We start from the raw sequence: 25,451 nt of genomic DNA, 5'->3' as shown, positions 1-25,451 counted from the left end.
GCCAGCCCTCCTCCTCCCCCTCCCCCCCCCCCCGCGCCCGCAAGTTGCAGGACACCCGGCGCTCATGCTCTAAGCATGAGCGCGCTCAGCGCCAGCGGGGACAAAACCTGTAGCAGCTGGGGCCCGGCAGGGAGAGGTAGCAGCAGGAGCTGGGGCCCGGCAGGGAGAGGTAGCAGCAGCTGGAGAGAGCTGGGACCAGGCAGGGAGAGGTAAGCCTGAGCAGCTGGGGCCCGGCAGGGAGAGGTAAGCCTGAGCAGCTGGGGCCCGGCAGGGAGAGGTAAGCCTGCATCAGCTGGGGCCCGGCAGGGAAAGGTAAGCCTGAGCAGCTGGGGCCCGGCAGGGAGAGGTAAGCCTGCAGCAGCTGGGGCCCGGCAGGGAGAGGTAAGCCTACTGCAGCTGGGGCCCGGCAGGGAGAGGTAAGCCTGCAGCAGCTGGGGCCCGGCAGGGAGAGGTAAGCCTGCAGCAGCTGGGGCCCGGCAGGGAGAGGTAAGCCTGCAGCAGCTGGGGCCCGGCAGGGAGAGGTAAGCCTGCATCAGCTGGGGCCCGGCAGGGAGAGGTAAGCCTGAGCAGCCGGGGCCCGGCAGGAAGAGGTAAGCCTGCAGCAGCCGGGGCCCGGCAGGGAGAGGTAAGCCTGCAGTAGCCGGGCCCGGCAGGGAGAGGTAGCAGGAGCAGCTGGGGCCTGGCAGGGAGAGGTAGCTGCAGCAGCTGGGGCCCGGCAGGGAGAAGTAGCAGCAGCAGCTGGGGCCCGGCAGGAAGAGGTAGCAGCAGCAGCCGGGGCCTGGCAGGGAGAGGTAAGCCTGCAGCAGCCGGGGCCCGGCAGGGAGAGGTAAGCCTGAGCAGCTGGGGCCCGGCAGGAAGAGGTAGCAGCAGCAGCTGGGAAGAGCTGGGGCCCGGCAGCAATTAGAGGCCCAGCAGCTGGACGCACAAGTTGGGCGCCCGCAGCCGCCGGGACGCAAGCGGGGTGAGCGTGGCTGAGTAGTGACTAGTGCTGATTGGTTGCTGAAGGTCATGTGACCCTTCAGCGCACCTGGAAATCAATTTCATGCCTCGTCTAGCGCCCGCGAACGTACGGGCACGAGCGCGCCGCGTGAGCATGGCCAGACACATTGACATTCATTGAACTCAATGCGCTAAGTGCCAAGACACTCAGCGGCAGCGTGGACGCAGTCTAACTCATGAAGATTGCGCTAACATTTTCCCGGGTACGATATTGGCCTGTGGCTTACCAAAAGGGTTAATATTAAAGTACACTCTTGGATACCCAAATGTCTTTCAATGCTTTACCAACCAAGGCAAACAAGGGGTTAACATCTACCACCACCCGGGGGCTTAACCACCCTTCTAGGGTGGATGGGTGTTGGGGGTAGTTGCCCCTGGGAGGGTAGTTAGGACGTGGAGGTTTAACTGGCACACATCACTTCTGCAAAACATAAGTCAGCTGTCACTGCCCACGGTCCCAATAGATATACAGAGAAGGGTGACGGTTCTCACCCTGATAAAGACTTTGTGGCAGTCAAAGCGTTGGTTTCCTAAACTGAATGAAATTGCTTATTGTGAAGTCTGTGTGCCTGGATCATCTTTCTTCCAGGGTAGGACGCTCAGAGGTTAAGCACTTGTTTTCCTTAGCCTTACTAGCCACTTAGGAAGCCATTGGGGGTAGGTAATGTAGTTTCATTTCAGCATTAACACCTTTTATAGCCCTTAGTGGTCAGCTAATCATGGCAACCCATGACCATCTGACCATGGGCTACTTAGGGGTTAATATCTAGTTCAATGTGTAAGGGTTCATGTTTTATCCCCTATTCCATGTTGGTTTAGCTAATGTAAGTAATAGCAATTATATACAGAACATAGTGGAAGGAAATGGCGGTGCATCTGCTGCTGCTGAAGATCACATCTGACCAAAAAATATTGCAAAGAACTAGGTGCAAAAAGGGTTTATTAAAGGCACATTAAAAACAGCAAAAAAATACCTCTGACGCGTTTCACGTGGAAACCCACGCTTTATCAAAAGTTAAAAAAGTTACAATTGGTGTATTTGTTAACATGAGTTTCGGTTTATACACCAGCATTATATGTCACAACTAAATTAGTGTATGCGCCGTTTTGCACCAATCACAGTTAGGGATTAGGTATATATACTTAGCTGTGAGCACCGATTAGCCACTCCTGATGAAGACGTCATTACGTCGAAACGCGTAGAGTCCGGCTTGTCAGCCATCTTGGAGGAGAGAAGCAGTGGGATTTTCGGCGGTGTCTTGTGTTCCGGTGAGCCGCGACGTCACGATCCGGAAGTGACGTACCCGGCAGCGGGTGCAGTGTGTACCGGGCGAGGAAAGCTGCGCCGCAGTAAAGACGCGGCTGTTCCTATGCTTTTATTTCTCCGATTGGCGTAAGCCTCCATTTGTGATCTTTCGATTGATAAATCTGTTATTTTTTATCTGCACTATAGTTGTTTTCTCTTCTCTCTGAGATTGCTGACCCATATACCATACCTCCAGACCGAGATGTACTATAGTTCCAGACTGGCACCAATGCTCCTTTTCCTACTGTGTTTGTGAGTAGGAATTTGGTAGCTCTTCATTTATTTATATCACACTGTTTGACTTTATTACACTATCCACTTTTTTTATTTTTTGGGCACTCGGCGACGCTCCCCTGGAATTCCATCAACAGTTCATCTTCAAGACTTTTGAAACAGTCTTTCTACAGGGTGGAGTGATAAGTTGTTTTTGCCTTTTTTATTGATTATTTCATATGTTTTATTCACTGTTTAAACATTTTGTTTATTTATTCTTTATTGATATTGTTCACATCACTGTTTTTGGGTGTAGTAGAGCGCCATCTAGCGTTTTTTATTTACTGTATGGTGGTGGGAGTGTTATGGTTTGGGGCAGCTTTGCTGCCTCAGGAACTGGATGGCTTGCCATCATTGACACACCCATGAATTCTGCATTGTATCAGAAGATTCTAGAGGAGAATGTCAGACCATCCAACCGTGCTGAAGCGGAAGTGGGTCATGCAGCAAGACAACCATGCAAGGAAGCCCTTAAATCTCTGTAAGAAGGAATAGGCCAAAATTCCTCAAAACTGATGTGCGAGACTGACCAGCAGTTACAGGAAACACTCCGTTTGTCATTGCTGCTCAATGGGGCACCACCAGGTACTGAATCTAAAGGGTCACATACTTTGACACATTGATATTGAATGTTAAATCATTTGTGGATAAATAAATGTTGAAAAAGTATCATTTTTTTTGTGTCATTTGTTTGATCAGGTAATCTTTATCTATTATTAGGACTTCAATTAAGATCTAAAAACATTTCAGGTTTGAAACGTGAAAATCCTAAGTGGTTCACAAACGTGGTCTCGCCCCGGTATATAGTTGGTAAACTGCTTTCAAGGAGAGAATATGGCGCTCCCTTTAAGTGGTCAGATTAGGGAGAACAGCAAATACCTTCCTAGGAAAATCCACCTTGTTCCTTGTTTACACACAGAGTCTATTCGCATTATTCGTCACAGGGAGCAGAGGTTCGAGAAGCTCCCTTATATACCCAGTTATAATGGGGAATAAGTATGTGCTGGAAATAGGAAATCCTTAGTATTTAATCCTATTTCTTCTCAAATTAACTCAATAAGGATTCAAATGCACCTGTCCTGTCTCCTGCACACTGTCTAGTGGTAGAGCCAGGCAGCTTAACTTGTTCCCCTTTTAGTCACCCCAAATCCTTCCTTTCTTCTGTAAGCTTTTAGTGAGCAAACAGCAACATGCAAAAGAAGGCGAGGGGGGGGACGGGGGGGACTGTAGTAGGTGCAATTACTTGGGGAACTGTAAAAGATATTAAACGTTGCCAGGAGATGATGGGAGACATGACAGTTCCTGGGGGCTGCTGGTTGAAAGAGGAAGGGGATATGACCCGACATGCCGGAAAAGGGGCAGGGAGAAACCAAACAGCCGGGGGTTCTGGATCCTACCACTCAGCCAGTAGAAAGTTATTAGGCGAGAGGCTGAGAGCAAGGGGAAGGTAACATTGTTACACTGAGCAGGGACAGGAATCACAGGAGAAATGCGTCACTAGTTCCAGGGCAAGAGTGCGGCAGCCTGAGCAGAGAACACACAATCCTGTTCCAGGACACAGGACCCAAGCAAAGTGATGTAACCAAATTAAAGCATATAGTGTAGATGTGTTATACCAGCAGTGCGCAAATTGGGGGGGGCGAGACTTTATTGGGGGGGGCACGGGTCACGCGGCGGTTACAGAGGCCCCGCGCTCTGTAAATTTACTTACCGGTTTCTTGTCCACGCGTCTCCATGGCAACGCGACATCAAATGACGCCAGTTACCATGGAGACGCGACGTCAACTGACAACACAGGTCACGTGACGTGGCGTGACCCCGCAGCGACGTGACGCATCATTAGAGACGAGGGTGGGTGCGGCCGAGGCAGCAGGTACGGGGGGCGCAGGGAGTTTGCACACCGCTGTTATACAATTAAAGACCATTGGTGATATAATGTAGAAAAAAAGCCTGTTGCTTTTTTGCACCTAAACGATACTTCTAATTACAATCTGTAATTTACCCCTTCACCTTGCTAATCTTAAATCCGCATTTATTACAGCAGGGGAGCGCAAACTTTTTGAGCTGCACCCCCCTGCCTGCTCCCCCTTGCTTTTGCATCCCCCTCACCTTGTTTGGCGGCGTCAAATGATGCCGTGGGGTTACGTGACCCCGTTGCCATGGAGACGGAAGTGTGACGTCACTCCGCATGACACCGTGGCGTCATTTGATGCAGCGTTGCCATGGCAACGTATCTTACCAGCCTGGCAGAACCCCGGTAAGTGAGTTGCAGAGGCCTCACGTGATCCCCGGCATTTAATTTAATTGCCTCGGGGAGGAGCACAGGGCCTCTGCAAGCGCCCGCGTCCCCCCAAACAAACCCAGCGCCCCCCTTTGCGCACCGCTGTATTACAGCAAAAAGGACGAAGAAATGCCATGAAAGTGTATCCTTTATTTTTACTGGTAGAAAATGAGACCTTAAGAGCAGTCTGGCTGTAAAAAGGATGTTTGACAAAGTTTACATTGCAACAAAACAGCTTAAATCCCGGTGATCGCCCATAAGAACACACACTAAGGAAGCCATTATCAGCCATAAGAAGACACACTAAGGAAGCCATTATCAGCCATAAGAAGACACACTAAGGAAGTCATTATCAGCCATAAGAACACACACTAAGGAAGTCATTATCAGCCATAAGAAGACACACTAAGGAAGCCATTATCACCCATAGGAACACACACTAAGGAAGCCATTATCAGCCATAAGAAGACACACTAAGGAAGTCATTATCACCCATAGGAACACACACTAAGGAAGTCATTATCAGCCATAAGAACACACACACTAAGGAAGCCATTATCAGCCATAAGAACACACACTAAGGAAGCCATTATCAGCCATAAGAACACACACTAAGGAAGCCATTATCAGCCATAAGAAGACACACTAAGGAAGTCATTATCAGCCATAAGAACACACACTAAGGAAGTCATTATCAGCCATAAGAAGACACACTAAGGAAGCCATTATCACCCATAGGAACACACACTAAGGAAGCCATTATCAGCCATAAGAAGACACACTAAGGAAGTCATTATCACCCATAGGAACACACACTAAGGAAGTCATTATCAGCCATAAGAACACACACACTAAGGAAGCCATTATCAGCCATAAGAAGACGCACTAAGGAAGTCATTATCACCCATAGGAACACACACTAAGGAAGTCATTATCAGCCATAAGAACACACACTAAGGAAGTCATTATCAGCCATAAGAACACACACTAAGAAAGTCATTATCAGCCATAACACACACTAATGAAGTCATTATCAGCCATAAGAACACACACTAAGGAAGTCATTGTCAGCCATAAGAACACACACTAAGGAAGTCATTGTCAGCCATAAGAACACACACTAAGAAAGTCATTATCAGCCATAAGAACACACACTAAGGAAGCCATTATCAGCCATAAGAAGACACACTAAGGAAGTCATTATCACCCATAGGAACACACACTAAGGAAGTCATTGTCAGCCATAAGAACACACACTAAGGAAGTCATTGTCAGCCATAAGAACACACACTAAGAAAGTCATTATCACCCATAAGAACACACACTAAGGAAGCCATTATCACCCATAAGAACACACACTAAGGAAGCCATTATCAGCCATAAGAAGACACACTAAGGAAGTCATTATCACCCATAGGAACACACACTAAGGAAGTCATTATCACCCATAAGAACACACACTAAGGAAGCCATTATCAGCCATAAGAACACACACTAAGGAAGCCATTATCAGCCATAAGAAGACACACTAAGGAAGCCATTATCAGCCATAAGAAGACACACTAAGGAAGTCATTGTCAGCCATAAGAACACACACTAAGGAAGTCATTATCAGCCATAAGAACACACACACTAAGGAAGCCATTATCAGCCATAAGAACACACACTAAGGAAGTCATTATCACCCATAGGAACACACACTAAGGAAGTCATTATCAGCCATAAGAACACACACTAAGAAAGTCATTGTCAGCCATAAGAACACACACTAAGGAAGTCATTATCAGCAATAAGAACACACACACTAAGGAAGTCATTATCAGCCATAAGAACACACACTAAGAAAGTCATTATCAGCCATAACACACACTAATGAAGTCATTATCAGCCATAAGAACACACACTAAGAAAGTCATTATCAGCCATAAGAACACACACTAAGGAAGCCATTATCACCCATAAGAACACACACACTAAGGAAGCCATTATCAGCCATAAGAAGACACACTAAGGAAGTCATTATCACCCATAGGAACACACACTAAGGAAGTCATTGTCAGCCATAAGAACACACACTAAGGAAGTCATTGTCAGCCATAAGAACACACACTAAGGAAGCCATTATCACCCATAAGAACACACACTAAGGAAGCCATTATCAGCCATAAGAACACACACTAAGGAAGCCATTATCAGCCATAAGAAGACACACTAAGGAAGTCATTATCACCCATAGGAACACACACTAAGGAAGTCATTATCACCCATAAGAACACACACTAAGGAAGTCATTATCACCCATAAGAAGACACACTAAGGAAGCCATTATCACCCATAAGAACACACACTAAGGAAGCCATTATCAGCCATAAGAACACACACTAAGGAAGCCATTATCACCCATAGGAACACACACTAAGGAAGTCATTATCACCCATAAGAACACACACTAAGGAAGCCATTATCAGCCATAAGAAGACACACTAATGAAGTCATTATCAGCCATAAGAACACACACTAAGGAAGTCATTATCAGCCATAAGAACACACACTAAGAAAGTCATTATCAGCCATAAGAACACACACTAAGGAAGTCATTATCAGCCATAAGAACACACACTAAGAAAGTCATTGTCAGCCATAAGAACACACAATAAGGAAGTCATTATCAGCCATAAGAACACACACACTAAGGAAGTCATTATCAGCCATAAGAACACACACTAAGAAAGTCATTATCAGCCATAACACACACTAATGAAGTCATTATCAGCCATAAGAACACACACTAAGGAAGTCATTGTCAGCCATAAGAACACACACTAAGAAAGTCATTATCAGCCATAGGAACACACACTAAGAAAGTCATTATCAGCCATAGGAACACACACTAAGAAAGTCATTATCAGCCATAAGAACACACACTAAGGAAGCCATTATCAGCCATAAGAACACACACTAAGGAAGTCATTATCAGCCATAAGAACACACACACTAAGGAAGTCATTATCAGCCATAAGAACACACACTAAGAAAGTCATTATCAGCCATAACACACACTAATGAAGTCATTATCAGCCATAAGAACACACACTAAGGAAGTCATTATCACCCATAAGAACACACACTAAGGAAGTCATTATCACCCATAGGAACACACACTAAGGAAGTCATTATCACCCATAAGAACACACACTAAGGAAGTCATTATCAGCCATAAGAAGACACACACTAAGGAAGTCATTATCAGCCATAAGAACACACACACTAAGGAAGTCATTATCAGCCATAAGAACACACACTAAGAAAGTCATTATCAGCCATAACACACACTAATGAAGTCATTATCAGCCATAAGAACACACACTAAGGAAGTCATTGTCAGCCATAAGAACACACACTAAGAAAGTCATTATCAGCAATAAGAACACACACACTAAGGAAGTCATTATCAGCCATAAGAACACACACTAAGAAAGTCATTATCAGCCATAACACACACTAATGAAGTCATTATCAGCCATAAGAACACACACTAAGAAAGTCATTATCAGCCATAAGAACACACACTAAGGAAGTCATTATCAGCCATAAGAACACACACTAAGGAAGTCATTATCAGCCATAAGAACACACACTAAGGAAGTCATTGTCAGCCATAAGAACACACACTAAGAAAGTCATTATCAGCCATAGGAACACACACTAAGAAAGTCATTATCAGCCATAGGAACACACACTAAGAAAGTCATTGTCAGCCATAAGAACACACACTAAGGAAGTCATTATCAGCCATAAGAACACACACACTAAGGAAGTCATTATCAGCCATAAGAACACACACTAAGAAAGTCATTATCAGCCATAACACACACTAATGAAGTCATTATCAGCCATAAGAACACACACTAAGGAAGTCATTGTCAGCCATAAGAACACACACTAAGAAAGTCATTATCACCCATAAGAACACACACTAAGGAAGCCATTATCACCCATAAGAACACACACTAAGGAAGCCATTATCAGCCATAAGAAGACACACTAAGGAAGTCATTATCACCCATAGGAACACACACTAAGGAAGTCATTATCACCCATAAGAACACACACTAAGGAAGTCATTATCAGCCATAAGAAGACACACTAATGAAGTCATTATCAGCCATAAGAACACACACTAAGGAAGTCATTATCAGCCATAAGAACACACACACACTAAGGAAGTCATTATCAGCCATAAGAACACACACTAAGAAAGTCATTATCACCCATAAGAACACACACTAAGGAAGCCATTATCAGCCATAAGAACACACACGAAGGAAGCCATTATCAGCCATAAGAAGACACACTAATGAAGTCATTATCAGCCATAAGAACACACACTAAGGAAGTCATTATCAGCCATAAGAACACACACTAAGAAAGTCATTGTCAGCCATAAGAACACACACTAAGGAAGTCATTATCAGCCATAAGAACACACACACTAAGGAAGTCATTATCAGCCATAAGAACACACACTAAGGAAGTCATTATCAGCCATAAGAACACACACACACTAAGGAAGTCATTATCAGCCATAAGAACACACACTAAGAAAGTCATTATCACCCATAAGAACACACACTAAGGAAGCCATTATCAGCCATAAGAACACACACTAAGGAAGTCATTATCAGCCATAAGAAGACACACACTAAGGAAGTCATTATCAGCCATAAGAACACACACACTAAGGAAGTCATTATCAGCCATAAGAACACACACTAAGAAAGTCATTATCAGCCATAACACACACTAATGAAGTCATTATCAGCCATAAGAACACACACTAAGGAAGTCATTGTCAGCCATAAGAACACACACTAAGAAAGTCATTATCACCCATAAGAACACACACTAAGGAAGCCATTATCACCCATAAGAACACACACTAAGGAAGCCATTATCAGCCATAAGAAGACACACTAAGGAAGTCATTATCACCCATAGGAACACACACTAAGGAAGTCATTATCACCCATAAGAACACACACTAAGGAAGTCATTATCAGCCATAAGAAGACACACTAATGAAGTCATTATCAGCCATAAGAACACACACTAAGGAAGTCATTATCAGCCATAAGAACACACACACACTAAGGAAGTCATTATCAGCCATAAGAACACACACTAAGAAAGTCATTATCACCCATAAGAACACACACTAAGGAAGCCATTATCAGCCATAAGAACACACACGAAGGAAGCCATTATCAGCCATAAGAAGACACACTAATGAAGTCATTATCAGCCATAAGAACACACACTAAGGAAGTCATTATCAGCCATAAGAACACACACTAAGAAAGTCATTGTCAGCCATAAGAACACACACTAAGGAAGTCATTATCAGCCATAAGAACACACACACTAAGGAAGTCATTATCAGCCATAAGAACACACACTAAGAAAGTCATTATCAGCCATAACACACACTAATGAAGTCATTATCAGCCATAAGAACACACACTAAGGAAGTCATTATCAGCCATAAGAACACACACTAAGGAAGTCATTGTCAGCCATAAGAACACACACTAAGAAAGTCATTATCAGCCATAGGAACACACACTAAGAAAGTCATTATCAGCCATAGGAACACACACTAAGAAAGTCATTGTCAGCCATAAGAACACACACTAAGGAAGTCATTATCAGCCATAAGAACACACACACTAAGGAAGTCATTATCAGCCATAAGAACACACACTAAGAAAGTCATTATCAGCCATAACACACACTAATGAAGTCATTATCAGCCATAAGAACACACACTAAGGAAGTCATTGTCAGCCATAAGAACACACACTAAGGAAGTCATTATCAGCCATAAGAACACACACTAAGGAAGTCATTATCAGCCATAGGAACACACACTAAGGAAGTCATTATCACCCATAAGAACACACACTAAGAAAGTCATTATCAGCCATAAGAACACACACACTAAGGAAGTCATTATCAGCCATAAGAACACACACTAAGAAAGTCATTATCAGCCATAAGAACACACACTAAGGAAGTCATTATCAGCCATAAGAACAAACACTAAGGAAGTCATTATCAGCCATAAGAACACACACTAAGGGTGTCATTATCAGCCATAAGAACACACACACTAAGGAAGTCATTATCAGCCATAAGAACACACACTAAGGAAGTCATTATCACCCATAAGAACACACACTAAGGAAGTCATTATCAGCCATAAGAACACACACTAAGGAAGTCATTATCAGCCATAAGAAGACACACTAATGAAGTCATTATCAGCCATAAGAACACACACTAAGGAAGTCATTATCAGCCATAAGAACACACACACTAAGGAAGTCATTATCAGCCATAAGAACACACACTAAGAAAGTCATTATCAGCCATAAGAACACACACTAAGGAAGTCATTATCAGCCATAAGAACACACACTAAGAAAGTCATTGTCAGCCATAAGAACACACACTAAGGAAGTCATTATCAGCCATAAGAACACACACACTAAGGAAGTCATTATCAGCCATAAGAACACACACTAAGAAAGTCATTATCAGCCATAAGAACACACACTAAGGAAGTCATTATCACCCATAGGAACACACACTAAGGAAGTCATTATCACCCATAAGAACACACACTAAGGAAGCCATTATCAGCCATAAGAACACACACTAAGGAAGCCATTATCAGCCATAAGAAGACACACTAATGAAGTCATTATCAGCCATAAGAACACACACTAAGGAAGTCATTATCAGCCATAAGAACACACACTAAGAAAGTCATTGTCAGCCATAAGAACACACACTAAGGAAGTCATTATCAGCCATAAGAACACACACACTAAGGAAGTCATTATCAGCCATAAGAACACACACTAAGAAAGTCATTATCAGCCATAACACACACTAATGAAGTCATTATCAGCCATAAGAACACACACTAAGGAAGTCATTGTCAGCCATAAGAACACACACTAAGAAAGTCATTATCAGCCATAGGAACACACACTAAGAAAGTCATTATCAGCCATAGGAACACACACTAAGAAAGTCATTGTCAGCCATAAGAACACACACTAAGGAAATCATTATCAGCCATAAGAACACACACACTAAGGAAGTCATTATCAGCCATAAGAACACACACTAAGAAAGTCATTATCAGCCATAACACACACTAATGAAGTCATTATCAGCCATAAGAACACACACTAAGGAAGTCATTGTCAGCCATAAGAACACACACTAAGGAAGTCATTATCAGCCATAAGAACACACACTAAGGAAGTCATTATCAGCCATAGGAACACACACTAAGGAAGTCATTATCACCCATAAGAACACACACTAAGAAAGTCATTATCAGCCATAAGAACACACACACTAAGGAAGTCATTATCAGCCATAAGAACACACACTAAGAAAGTCATTATCAGCCATAAGAACACACACACTAAGGAAGTCATTATCAGCCATAAGAACACACACTAAGGAAGTCATTATCAGCCATAAGAACACACACTAAGGGTGTCATTATCAGCCATAAGAACACACACACTAAGGAAGTCATTATCAGCCATAAGAACACACACACTAAGGAAATCATTATCACCCATAAGAACACACACTAAGGAAGCCATTATCAGCCATAAGAACACACACACTAAGAAAGTCATTATCAGCCATAAGAACACACACTAAGGAAGCCATTATCAGCCATAAGAACACACACTAAGGAAGTCATTATCAGCCATAAGAACACACACTAAGGAAGCCATTATCAGCCATAAGAACACACACTAAGGAAGCCATTATCAGCCATAAGAACACACACTAAGGGTGTCATTATCAGCCATAAGAACACACACTAAGGAAGTCATTATCAGCCATAAGAACACACACTAAGGAAGTCATTATCAGCCATAAGAACACACACTAAGGAAGCCATTATCAGCCATAAGAACACACACGCTAAGAAAGTAATTGACAAATATAAGCGACAAATTATTGAAAAAAGAAAAGAAAAAAAAGTGTATTTGATAGTAAAAATCCCACTTGTGAGCACATTCACACGCCTCAGCCAGGTGTGCAACCCTGCCCTTCCCCATTATCTCTTAGCGCACAATGCTTCCACTGCAGCCAGGGATTCTGGGTAATGACATGCACATGAGCAGTTTGTCACTTTACTTCTTATAAATTTTAATATGGACCCCCTGGGAGATTATGCTTGCCGTATTGCACAGCTTGTGTTACAGAAGTGCAGAGCCAGTAACCTACTCACAGACAGCTATTTTAACCTTTTGGGTTTCCCCAGTGTGAGGACGGTTGCTGGCTGTGCCACGTGAAGCTGGTGGTGGGTATAACCAGGTATTAAAAAAAGATATGGTGGGTAAGAGAGTGACAAAAACCCTCCACAGTACAGTTATTTTTAGAACTGAATATAAGCATCTAATCAATAAAACTAGTAACCAATAAAACATCCCTGCTATTCGTTTATTTTGCTCCTACAATTTCCAAAAGTTTATGTAGGAAATAAATAACAATTACATTAGTGTTCGCATGGAAAAGAAGCAAATTATTTCTCACAGGGCACACAGTGTCACTAACAGTGATTACACATTTTGAAGACAACCAAATTACAACAGTAACTTGTGTATTTGTTTCACCTTGTGTGACTGACATTTCAGAAACTATGAGAGTTCATTAAAAAACCCATAAAGAGTAATGCGTGTGCGAGACTACCTCCGCAAGGCGTGTGCGCAGTGCGAGACTGTACCTCCGCAAGGCGTGTGCGCAGTGCGAGACTGTACCTCCGCAAGGCGTGTGCGCAGTGTGAGACTGTACCTCCGCAAGGCGTGTGCGCAGTGTGAGACTGTACCTCCGCAAGGCGTGTGCGCACTGTGAGACTGTACCTCCATAAGGCGTGTGCGCAGTGTGAAACTGTACCTTCGCAAGGCGTGTGCGCAGTGTGAGACTGTACCTCTGCAACGGGTGTGCGCAGTGTGAGACTGTACCTCCGCAGCGCGTGTGCGCAGTGAGAGACTGTACCTCCGCAAGGCGTGTGCGCACTGTGAGACTGTACCTCCATAAGGCGTGTGCGCAGTGTGAAACTGTACCTTCGCAAGGCGTGTGCGCAGTGTGAGACTGTACCTCTGCAACGTGTGTGCGCAGTGTGAGACTGTACCTCCGCAACGCGTGTGCGCAGTGTGAAACTACCTCCGCAGCGCGTGTGCGCAGTGAGAGACTGTACCTCCGCAACGCGGAGCCTCTGATTGAGCCACCTGGGCTGAAGCAGGAATAGCCTAAAAACCTGACATGTTGGATGGGGGGGGGGGGGTCTAGGACTGGAGTTGAGCACCCCTGCAATAGGAGAAGGGGAAGGACAAGCTACCAGTTGAAAGGCAAAAATGACATTAGTGTGATGTCACTGCGCAGTGAGCAAGGCGCTAAGCGGAATTCGTCCTACACTTCACATTACCCGGTTTATCAGCGTTTATTGAAAAATGATGTTTTGTCCAGCGGCCGTTCCTCCCAGAACTAAACCAGTGATGTGTTTAAAAAGTGCCCAGAACATTACACAACAAAAACATGGATAGGGCATTGTGGTCACTACATTGTCCAATCACTCAGCAAAAATGCTGTTACTTTCCTCAAAACTTATGCAATTTGAAAGAAAAAACAGAATATAAACAGGCGCCCCAGGGAGAGGTTTCGGTCTTTCCCTTGGTACTGAAGCACTGGCCACGATAGCAGCGCGATGCTGAGCAAGCAGCTGGGGGGTAGAAAGCACTGACATTGTAAAATGTACATTTGGGTTTGTTACAAGGTTTTACAAGGCAAACACTAGCCAGGAACGCATGCGGCAGAGCTGAACAGATGTGCAGACTGCCAAGAAAACATCCTGGAGGAGATGGCGGGCGGGCGGCCGACACATTTGGTCTGTGAGGTCTTTGTTCAGAGAGGAATGCAAATCGGATCTCTATCTGAACGCAAAGGTTTTCAGACTCTATAAACTCATCATCCAGGAGATTCCCGACACAGAATATACAGTATTTACGGTTTATATTCCGGACAAAGAAAAAAATTATAAAGTAAATGCTTTTATTAAAAATACTTTTTACAAAATGAAGCCGTCTTAGAAATGGTAATCCCTTTTCTACAAGCGAACCTTCCTTGCCACTTCATGGACCTGCAAAACACCGCGCAGCAATGCGTTACAGGGCGCGCAGCAACGCGTTACAGGGCGCGCAGCAACGCGTTACAGGGCGCGCAGCAACGCGTTACAGGGCGCGCAGCAACGCGTTACAGGGCGCGCAGCAACGCGTTACAGGGCGCGCAGCAACGCGTTACAGGGCGCGCAGCAACGCGTTACAGGGCGCGCAGCAACGCGTTACAGGGCGCGCAGCAACGCGTTACAGGGCGCGCAGCAACGCGTTACAGGGCGCGCAGCGGCGCGTTACAGGGCGCGCAGCGGCGCGTTACAGGGCGCGCAGCAACGCGTTACAGGGCGCGCAGCAACGCGTTACAGGGCGCGCAGCAACGCGTTACAGGGCGCGCAGCAACGCGTTACAGGGCGCGCAGCAACGCGTTACAGGGCGCGCAGCAACGCGTTACAGGGCGCGCAGCAACGCGTTACAGGGCGCGCAGCAACGCGTTACAGGGCGCGCAGCAACGCGTTACAGGGCGCGCAGCAACGCGTTACAGGGCGCGCAGCAACGCGTTACAGGGCGCGCAGCAACGCGTTACAGGGCGCGCAGCAACGCGTTACAGGGCGCGCAGCAACGCGTTACAGGGCGCGCAGCAACGCGTTACAGGGCGCGCAGCAACGCGTTACAGGGCGCGCAGCAACGCGTTACAGGGCGCGCAGCAACGCGTTACAGGGCGCGCAGCAACGCGTTACAGGGCGCGTCGACGGCAAAAAGACACAACATGTAGTATTAAAAAGTCTGCAGACCCGTCACTTCAAAAAGAACGAAGGATTTCCCCAGAGTTTCCCCCATTAATGAAAAATCTCAATCCTGCAACGAGAAGTCAAAAGGTTCGAAGTCCTCCCTGAAAGCCCTGGCATTGTCCTCCTCTTCCTCTCGCCCCGATTTACATGCTCTCCAATCAGCTCGGGTTGGAATATTCAAAATGGCTTCACTGGCCAACACTTCCCTGGAATTACAACAACGCATAATAAGACAGGGCCGCAACATAACGAGAGGCTGTGAACCAAAGCATGAGAACCCCAAGAGAGGATCCCCATCCCAGGGGAGAGGAAGGGTACCGCTGTGCGTAGCATTGCGATACGCATGAGAAATCGCAGAGACAGGGTTAGCAACAGGACGGTTAGCACCGGGACGTCCTATATGACAGTTCTATGCGGGAAAACGGTTCCAAGTGACCAGAATATTCAATTGATCAAAATCACAAAACGGTGAACATTTTTCCCCCGTTCGTGGGCAGGTTATCTGACGGAGGTATCACCGATTATGTTAGAGATTCACTTAGCCAACACCATTTTGAAAAACTCAAAACTGGGGCACTGGTTTACCCATGCACACGAAATTATAATGCAAACTGTTGAAGCTGGGTTAAGTGCAGATTGTGCGAACTAAACCCCTAAGAATGTTACATTGTACATTGTAAATGTTACAAGAGTATAGTGTAATCTGACTTGGATTATATCTGTATGGGCACAAACAGATCCCCATGTGGCATGCAGGAACAAAGGCACGACCTTTCATGTGGTTGCTAAAGATATTAGTCAAGTGATTAAAGTTTGGAAATATACATTAAATAAAAATATCACTTGTGTGAGCACATTCACGGCTCAGAGAGGTCAGCAACCCTGCCCTTCCCCATTATCTCTTAGCATACAGGGCTTCCACTGCAGCCAGGGATTGTGGGAAATTACATGCAAATGAGTACACAGTGCTATATATGAGACACACGCATTTGACTTGTATTGGCATGCAACTTTTGTAAGAAATAATAAATATATATACCTTCCAAACTGTAAGGGAAAACTTTTCTTAATTCTGTGAAAAAGCTTTTCTCCACTATCCAACTCAACATAAAAGTATGGCGTTCCAGGCTGCACAATCTGAAACCAAGAACACATTTTATTAGAATAAAATGCTAACATAGCATTATATCTGGTATCCCTTGGCCCCTGATAAAGCCACGCAGGTGAAACTTATGTCGGGTACGTCTGACGTCACGTCCTTAGTGACGCAGGCTCATCTGAGAGGCGTGGGCGCTTTGCAGACTGCAGCCATGGGCAGCAACAGCACCCTAACCATCCCTTTTGTATACTAACTGTAAATGATATATTCTCAGCTATTGATACCAGCTTTCTAACAGTATTACTTACACTGCTGCCACTGTTAACATTGATGCTAAGTAATACTGTAGTTACTTCGTAAACTTACTGAAGTGCTACTCTGAGTACAAACCAACTAAACAGTTCACTTTGTAACAGTTTAGTGGTAGAGGTTCTACCCTACTTACAAGTCTGGGTTACTATTCTGATACTATACAGAATACACGATATACTGATTATCTCAAAGTTCAAGTATAACTTACTATTATCTCATTAGTGATAGGATACTAAGTGGCTATACGACTATATATCCATGTCGATAATTATATGTACCACCTGTACAGATCATAAGCTTTAAGGTGCTATTTATACTATGAGTTTACTCACATTACTAATTAGCTTGTTCAGCATATACATATTACGCCCACACGCCCTCCGACATTTTTAATTGATTTTGTTTTGGCCGTTTATCGTCGTCACGTCCTAACGGTCATATTTTAGTCAATACTAATAAAGCATTTAATTTTAATTTAGGGTGTTTCTTTAGTGCCACACAAAGGGATCCTTTCTATCAAAGTCTGTACATATCCCTTGGACATGTTAAAGCTGCAGTTCAAGCAATGTCCAATGTTTGTTTTTTTAAATAAATAAGTTCTGTACTATGAGAAAATACTAGCATTTAAATAAATCAATAAAAAAAAATATTTTAAAGACTTTTTAATGTATTCTAATGTAATAAGCATTTTTGTTCCTATAGCAACAATTTACAAAGTCACATCCCCTCCCTCTAATAATGGAAAGTCCCAGGTCTGCTCCTGTAGAGAGGTGATGCGTCCTGCAGCAGATAACCCTGTCACCGTGTCCGGAAGGCAAGGAGAAGGAAGCACTGCGTGCGGCTGCTCACACCGACTACGGAGGCCCCCGTGGGTCAAGAACAACAAACTGGAGGGAGCTACGCGTTTCGCCGAGACAACGGCTTCGTCAGGCCCATGAACATGGCACTTTTCACTATGTGAGTGATTTGCTGTTACACGCCAATAAATGTATTGATTTGTTACTTATACACTTGCCTCACTTACCTTCTGCCGCTACACGTGGGAGCAATCGGGACGCTTTTGCCAAGCGGAGGAATTCCTCTGCCAGAACCCTGCCTGCGAGTGACACCTGATCCCTGTCGTGCTGCCCGGTGGGACCCCCACAGATACCCCTCTCAGTACCCGTACTTACACTAGGCCGTGTAAGTATTGTGGACTCCATTTTTATATTCCCATTCCCCCTCTCCCTTTAGGAGGTTATATCCTCCTTTTGGAAGTCAAATTCTTATCACATTTTGGGTATTGGATTGTCTTAACCCCTTGCTCCCCTTCTTTCCTGTTTTTAGCTAATATTAAAAAGAGCTGCAAATAAAGACCCTGAAAAATAAAAATAGGATCTTTCCCAATTACTAAGGCCCCTCACCCTGAATAAGAGCCGACATAGAAACGCCTTCTCACTGCAGCAAACAGGGAGGGATCAGAGCTGGGTGCGGGGCCGGCGTGGGACTGTGGCAGTGGATGTGTGTGTGGGGACGGTGTGGGATTGTGGGAGTGGATGTGTGTGTGGGGACGGTGTGGGATTGTGGGAGTGGATGTGTGTGTGGGGCCGGCGTGGGACTGTGGCAGTGGATGTGTGTGTGGGGACGGTGTGGGATTGTGGCAGTGGATGTGTGTGTGGGGACGGTGTGGGATTGTGGGATTGTGGCAGTGGAGGTGTGTGTGTGGGGCCGGCGTGGGACTGTGGCAGTGGATGTGTGTGTGGGGACGGTGTGGGATTGTGGCAGTGGATGTGTGTGTGTGGGGCCGGTGTGGGATTGTGGCCGGTGTGGGATTGTGGCAGTGGTGGTGTGTGTGTGGGGCCGGTGTGGGATTGTGGCAGTGGAGGTGTGTGTGTGGGGCCGGTGTGGGATTGTGGCCGGTGTGCATTGTGGCAGTGGATGTGGGTGTGGCCGGTGTGGGATTGTGGCAGTGGATGTGTGTGTGGGACGGCGTGGGATTGTGGCAGTGGAGGTGTGTGTGTGGGGCCGGCGTGGGATTGTGGCAGTGGATGTGTGTGTGGGACGGCGTGGGATTGTGGCAGTGGAGGTGTGTGTGTGGGGCCGGCGTGGGATTGTGGCAGTGGATGTGTGTGTGGGGACGGCGTGGGATTGTGGCAGGGGAGGTGTGTGGGGGGACGGCGTGGGATTGTGGCAGGGGAGGTGTGTGTGTGGGGACGGCGTGGGATTGTGGCAGTGGAGGTGTGTGTGTGGGGACGGCGTGGGATTGTGGCAGTGGATTTGTGTGGCCGGGTGTGGCCGGTGTGGGATTGTGGCAGTAGATGTGTGGGGCCTGTGTGGGATTGTGGCAGTGGATGTGTGTGGCCGGTGTGGGATTGTGGCAGTGGATGTGTGTGTGGCCGGTGTGGGATTGTGGCAGTGGATGTGTGTGTGACCGGTGTGGTATTATGGCAGAGGATATGTGGGATTGTGGCAGTAGATGTGTGGAGCCGGTGTGGTATCGTGGCCGTGGATGTGTGGGATCGTGGCCGTGGATGTGTGGTATTGTGGCCGTGGATGTGTGCTCCATTTGATCTACAATAAATCTATATGCACATATTCCATAGGGATACTAGAAAGAGCATAAGAAATCAAACACTTGACAGAGTGTAAAGAGAGCTCAAGTCTGCTGCAGAATCTGCTTCCCAACAGTGATTTCTGCATTGTGACCTCAACATACATTCCAGTGTGTGTGTGTGTGTGTGTGTGTGTGTGTGTGTGTGTGTGTGTGTGTATGTGTGTGTGTGTGTGATATCTCTGTATCCATGAGCAAGATAGAATGTAAACACAAAAAGCTACAAGTACATACTATTTTGCTGTATGTATTGCACACTAAAATATGCGTACCTGTGTGATGTTAGAGTGCTCTGGGACATCGGCCTGCGTACCTGTGTGATGTTAGAGTGCTGTGGGACATCGGCCTGCGTACCTGTGTGATGTTAGAGTGCTCTGGGACAGCGGCCTGCGTACCTGTGTGATGTTAGAGTGCTCTGGGACATCGGCCTGTGTACCTGTGTGATGTTAGAGTGCTCTGGGACATCGGCCTGCGTACCTGTGTGATGTTAGTCTCTGGGACATCGGCCTGCGTACCTGTGTGATGTTAGAGTGCTGTGGGACATCGGCCTGCGTACCTGTGTGATGTTAGAGTGCTGTGGGACATCGGCCTGCGTACCTGTGTGATGTTAGAGTGCTGTGGGACATCGGCCTGCGTACCTGTGTGATGTTAGAGTACTCTGGGACATCGGCCTGCGTACCTGTGTGATGTTAGAGTGCTGTGGGACATCGGCCTGCGTACCTGTGTGATGTTAGAGTACTCTGGGACATCGGCCTGCGTACCTGTGTGATGTTAGAGTGCTCTGGGACACCGGCCTGCGTATCTGTGTGATGTTAGAGTGCTCTGGGACATCGGCCTGCGTACCTGTGTGATGTTAGAGTGCTGTGGGACATCGGCCTGCGTACCTGTGTGATGTTAGTCTCTGGGACATCGGCCTGCGTACCTGTGTGATGTTAGAGTGCTGTGGGACATCGGCCTGCGTACCTGTGTGATGTTAGAGTGCTGTGGGACATCGGCCTGCGTACCTGTGTGATGTTAGAGTACTCTGGGACATCGGCCTGCGTACCTGTGTGATGTTAGAGTACTCTGGGACATCGGCCTGCGTACCTGTGTGATGTTAGAGTACTCTGGGACATCGGCCTGCGTACCTGTGTGATGTTAGAGTACTCTGGGACACCGGCCTGCGTATCTGTGTGATGTTAGAGTGCTCTGGGACATCGGCCTGCGTACCTGTGTGATGTTAGAGTGCTGTGGGACAGCGCCCTGCGTACCTGTGTGATGTTAGAGTGCTGTGGGACAGCGGCCTGCGTACCTGTGTGATGTTAGAGTGCTGTGGGACATCGGCCTGCGTACCTGTGTGATGTTAGAGTGCTCTGGGACATCGGCCTGCGTACCTGTGTGATGTTAGAGTGCTCTGGGACAGCGGCCTGCGTACCTGTGTGATGTTAGAGTGCTCTGGGACAGCGGCCTGCGTACCTGTGTGATGTTAGAGTGCTCTGGGACAGCGGCCTGCGTACCTGTGTGATGTTAGAGTGCTCTGGGACAGCGGCCTGCGTACCTGTGTGATGTTAGAGTGCTGTGGGACATCGGCCTGTGTACCTGTGTGATGTTAGTCTCTGGGACATCGGCCTGCGTACCTGTGTGATGTTAGAGTGCTGTGGGACATCGGCCTGCGTACTTGTGTGATGTTAGAGTGCTGTGGGACATCGGCCTGCGTATCTGTGTGATGTTAGAGTGCTCTGGGACATCGGCCTGCGTACCTGTGTGATGTTAGTCTCTGGGACATCGGCCTGCGTACCTGTGTGATGTTAGTCTCTGGGACAGCGCCTGCGTACCTGTGTGATGTTAGAGTGCTCTGGGACATCGGCCTGCGTACCTGTGTGATGTTAGAGTGCTCTGGGACATCGGCCTGCGTACCTGTGTGATGTTAGAGTGCTCTGGGACATCGGCCTGCGTACCTGTGTGATGTTAGAGTACTCTGGGACATCGGCCTGCGTACCTGTGTGATGTTAGAGCGCTGTGGGACATCGGCCTGCGTACCTGTGTGATGTTAGAGTGCTGTGGGACATCGGCCTGCGTACCTGTGTGATGTTAGAGTGCTCTGGGACATCGGCCTGCGTACCTGTGTGATGTTAGAGAGCTGTGGGACAGCGGCCTGCGTACCTGTTTGATGTTAGAGTGCTGTGGGACATCGGCCTGCGTACCTGTGTGATGTTAGAGTGCTCTGGGACATCGGCCTGTGTACCTGTGTGATGTTAGAGTACTCTGGGACATCGGCCTGTGTACCTGTGTGATGTTAGAGTGCTGTGAGACATCGGCCTGCGTACCTGTTTGATGTTAGAGTGCTGTGGGACATCGGCCTGCGTACCTGTGTGATGTTAGAGTACTCTGGGACATCGGCCTGTGTACCTGTGTGATGTTAGAGAGCTCTGGGACATCGGCCTGTGTACCTGTGTGATGTTAGAGTGCTGTGAGACATCGGCCTGCGTACCTGTTTGATGTTAGAGTGCTGTGAGACATCGGCCTGCGTACCTGTTTGATGTTAGAGTGCTGTGGGACATCGGCCTGCGTACCTGTTTGATGTTAGAGTGCTGTGGGACATCGGCCTGCGTACCTGTTTGATGTTAGAGTGCTGTGGGACATCGGCCTGCGTATCTGTGTGATGTTAGAGTGCTCTGGGACATCGGCCTGCGTACCTGTGTGATGTTAGAGTGCTCAGGGACATCGGCCTGCGTACTTGTGTGATGTTAGAGTGCTGTGGGACATCGGCCTGCGTACCTGTGTGATGTTAGAGTGCTGTGAGACATCGGCCTGCGTACCTGTGTGATGTTAGAGTGCTCTGGGACATCGGCCTGCGTACCTGTGTGATGTTAGAGTGCTGTGGGACATCGGCCTGCGTACCTGTGTGATGTTAGAGTACTCTGGGACATCGGCCTGCGTACCTGTGTGATGTTAGAGTGCTCTGGGACATCGGCCTGCGTACCTGTGTGATGTTAGAGTGCTCTGGGACATCGGCCTGCGTACCTGTGTGATGTTAGAGTGCTGTGGGACATCGGCCTGCGTACCTGTGTGATGTTAGAGTGCTGTGGGACATCGGCCTGCGTACCTGTGTGATGTTAGAGTGCTGTGAGACATCGGCCTGCGTACCTGTGTGATGTTAGAGTGCTCTGGGATTTCCAGTAACTCGATGTTTTGTTCCTGGGCTTGTACAATAAACAGCTCTTTTAGGTCTTCAGTCGTGCAGGAGTTAACTGGCACAGGAACCACCTGGAGGGGGGCACACAAACAGGGTTACAGTCTTAGTAAATTATCAATTGTACACACAAGCACACACGCACGCCAGCACACACACATTCATGCACACACGCCGGCACACATACACACACGCACACGCGCACGCGCACGCACACTCGCGTAACAAAAGCAACAGCATCATACTTTATCATGGGAACATGAAGTGAATGTGGATTATGCAGCACGTCTTGTCATAAAACAAAAATGTATCAAGCTGTACTTAATTGTACAGGCAAAGATTGTACAGGCAAAGCCGGTTATCTGCTCTCACAGGATCGTGTCATGCTGTAACCAGCCGGACACAAAGGTACATACAGGTACGGAGAAAACACAGCGCCTTACTGTCGTCACTAATTGCTTTTCTAAGTGATTAGGAAAATAACATCTTAAGGAACGACTTTTTAAAGGAAAGTTGCAGACTGTTGCTATTGGGACACACACACACACGCACACGCGCACACGCACACACACACACACACACACACACACACACACACACACACACACGCACGCACGCACGCACGCACGCACGTTTTGACACTTTTTTTTTTTAAACTTATATAATGTGTGATGTACACTCACAAAACAAGTGTGATTTTGTGGCTATACGTTAGTATAAAGTGTGCACAAAACATTTTACTGTTAACTGGAGTCCCAAATTGGACTTGTGACGCTGCAGAAGATATCCCTATAGATGCCACTTCCCTATAGATGCCACTTCCCTATAGATGCCACTTCCCTATAGATGCCACTGCACAGATATCTGGTGCACCACTGATGTCCCAGCAGGCCCAGGTTCACAGCAGGGAGCGACGCTTCAGCACGCCCTCACTCCCATTCACATGAATGTGGACCCGAGCCTTGGTCTTAAAAACACAATTAAAAAGCACTACGCCTCTGGTCGAGTCGGATTAAATGGTGATTTCTTGCAGTCAGGAAATAGCAAACTGAATATCAGAGACAATGTATCGCATGTTTAGGAACGCATTTCTTTAACTCATACAGCGCCACAGGTAAGTATCACATCACTGGGACGCGCGCGTCCCTCAGAAAAGGAAGTCATCATTTCAGACAGGAGAACCTGTCCTTACAGACTTAAACTAATGAGATATAACGTGCTGTGAGCGAGACCGCGGCGGAGACATCACCGGTCTGGAAATGACCTCTCTCTGAAAACGTTCTGCGCTTCTGCTCTATGTGATGGATCGGGCTGGTCTGCAATTTAAACAGATCAACCGTCGGAGATACCAGCACAATATCGCAACATGAAACCCCTCTCTGACATGCGAGCAGAGGAAATAGTAACGCTGCTTCCAACGCGGGAAACCCAACACAAACAGTACCGCTGCTTCCAACGCGGGAAACCCAACACAAACAGTACCGCTGCTTCCAACGCGGGAAACCCAACACAAACAGTACCGCTGCCTTCCAGCACGGGAAACCCAACACAAACAGTACCGCTGCCTTCCAGCACGGGAAACCCAACACAAACAGTAACATTGTCTGTATAGCCGGCTGGAAAAGGAACAGAGGCTCCCGCCTCCCATCCCTCACGACAGAGGCCCCCCTCCCCTCACGACAGAGGCCCCCCTCCCCTCACGACAGAGGCCCCCCTCCCCTCACGACAGAGGCCCCCCTCCCCTCACGACAGAGGCCCCCCTCCCCTCACGACAGAGGCCCCCTTCCCCTCACGACAGAGGCCCCCCTCCCCTCACGACAGAGGCCCCCTTCCCCTCACGACAGAGGCCCCCCTCCCCTCACCACAGAGGCCCCCGTCCCCACATGCTCCCCTCCCCCTCCCCTCCCAAAAGAGGCCCCCCTCCCCTCACCACAGAGGCCCCCGTCCCCACATGCTCCCCTCCCCCTCCCCTCCCAAAAGAGGCCCCCCTCCCCTTACGACAGAGGCCCCCCTCCCCTTACGACAGAGGCCCCCCTCCCCTTACGACAGAGGCCCCCCTCCCCTTACGACAGAGGCCCCCCTCCCCTTACGACAGAGGCCCCCCTCCCCTTACGACAGAGGCCCCCCTCCCCTTACGACAGAGGCCCCCCTCCCCTTACGACAGAGGCCCCCCTCCCCTTACGACAGAGGCCCCCCTCCCCTTACGACAGAGGCCCCCCTCCCCTTACGACAGAGGCCCCCCTCCCCTTACGACAGAGGCCCCCCTCCCCTTACGACAGAGGCCCCCCCTCCCCTTACGACAGAGGCCCCCCTCCCCTTACGACAGAGGCCCCCCTCCCCTTACGACAGAGGCCCCCCTCCCCTTACGACAGAGGCCCCCCTCCCCTTACGACAGAGGCCCCCCTCCCCTTACGACAGAG

General features: G+C 47.4%; 1 protein-coding gene and 1 long non-coding RNA gene across 7 annotated transcripts in view; both read right to left on the bottom strand.

Moving 5' to 3' along the window:
- Positions 1–13,379: 13,379 nt before the first annotated feature.
- Positions 13,380–15,228, bottom strand: LOC142496317 (uncharacterized). The gene is made up of 2 exons (XR_012801950.1): positions 14,124–15,228; positions 13,380–14,091 (listed from the first exon to the last, which is right to left on the bottom strand). It is a non-coding gene; the product is annotated as an uncharacterized LOC142496317 (long non-coding RNA).
- A 507-nt stretch (positions 15,229–15,735) lies between these two features.
- CWF19L1 (CWF19 like cell cycle control factor 1) overlaps positions 15,736–25,451 on the bottom strand; it is a 51,873-nt gene continuing 42,157 nt past the window's right edge. For 3 of the 6 annotated variants that reach the window (XM_075603053.1, XM_075603055.1, XM_075603056.1), the window contains 3 exons: positions 22,986–23,105; positions 16,898–16,995; positions 15,740–16,064 (listed from right to left, as the gene is read on the bottom strand). In XM_075603053.1, coding sequence (XP_075459168.1) covers positions 15,920–16,064; positions 16,898–16,995; positions 22,986–23,105 — 363 coding nt within the window. In that variant the 3' untranslated portion in view covers positions 15,740–15,919. Of the gene's footprint in view, positions 16,065–16,897; positions 16,996–22,985; positions 23,106–25,451 lie in introns of all 6 variants that reach the window. The other 3 variants (XM_075603052.1, XM_075603051.1, XM_075603054.1) reach the window with 3 other exon arrangements.

The sequence above is a fragment of the Ascaphus truei genome, chromosome 5 (assembly GCF_040206685.1).
Source record: "Ascaphus truei isolate aAscTru1 chromosome 5, aAscTru1.hap1, whole genome shotgun sequence".
Classification (NCBI taxonomy): Eukaryota; Metazoa; Chordata; class Amphibia; order Anura; family Ascaphidae; genus Ascaphus; species Ascaphus truei.
The sequence above is the reverse complement of the archived record's forward strand: the minus strand, read 5'-3'. Positions and strand labels throughout refer to the sequence as shown.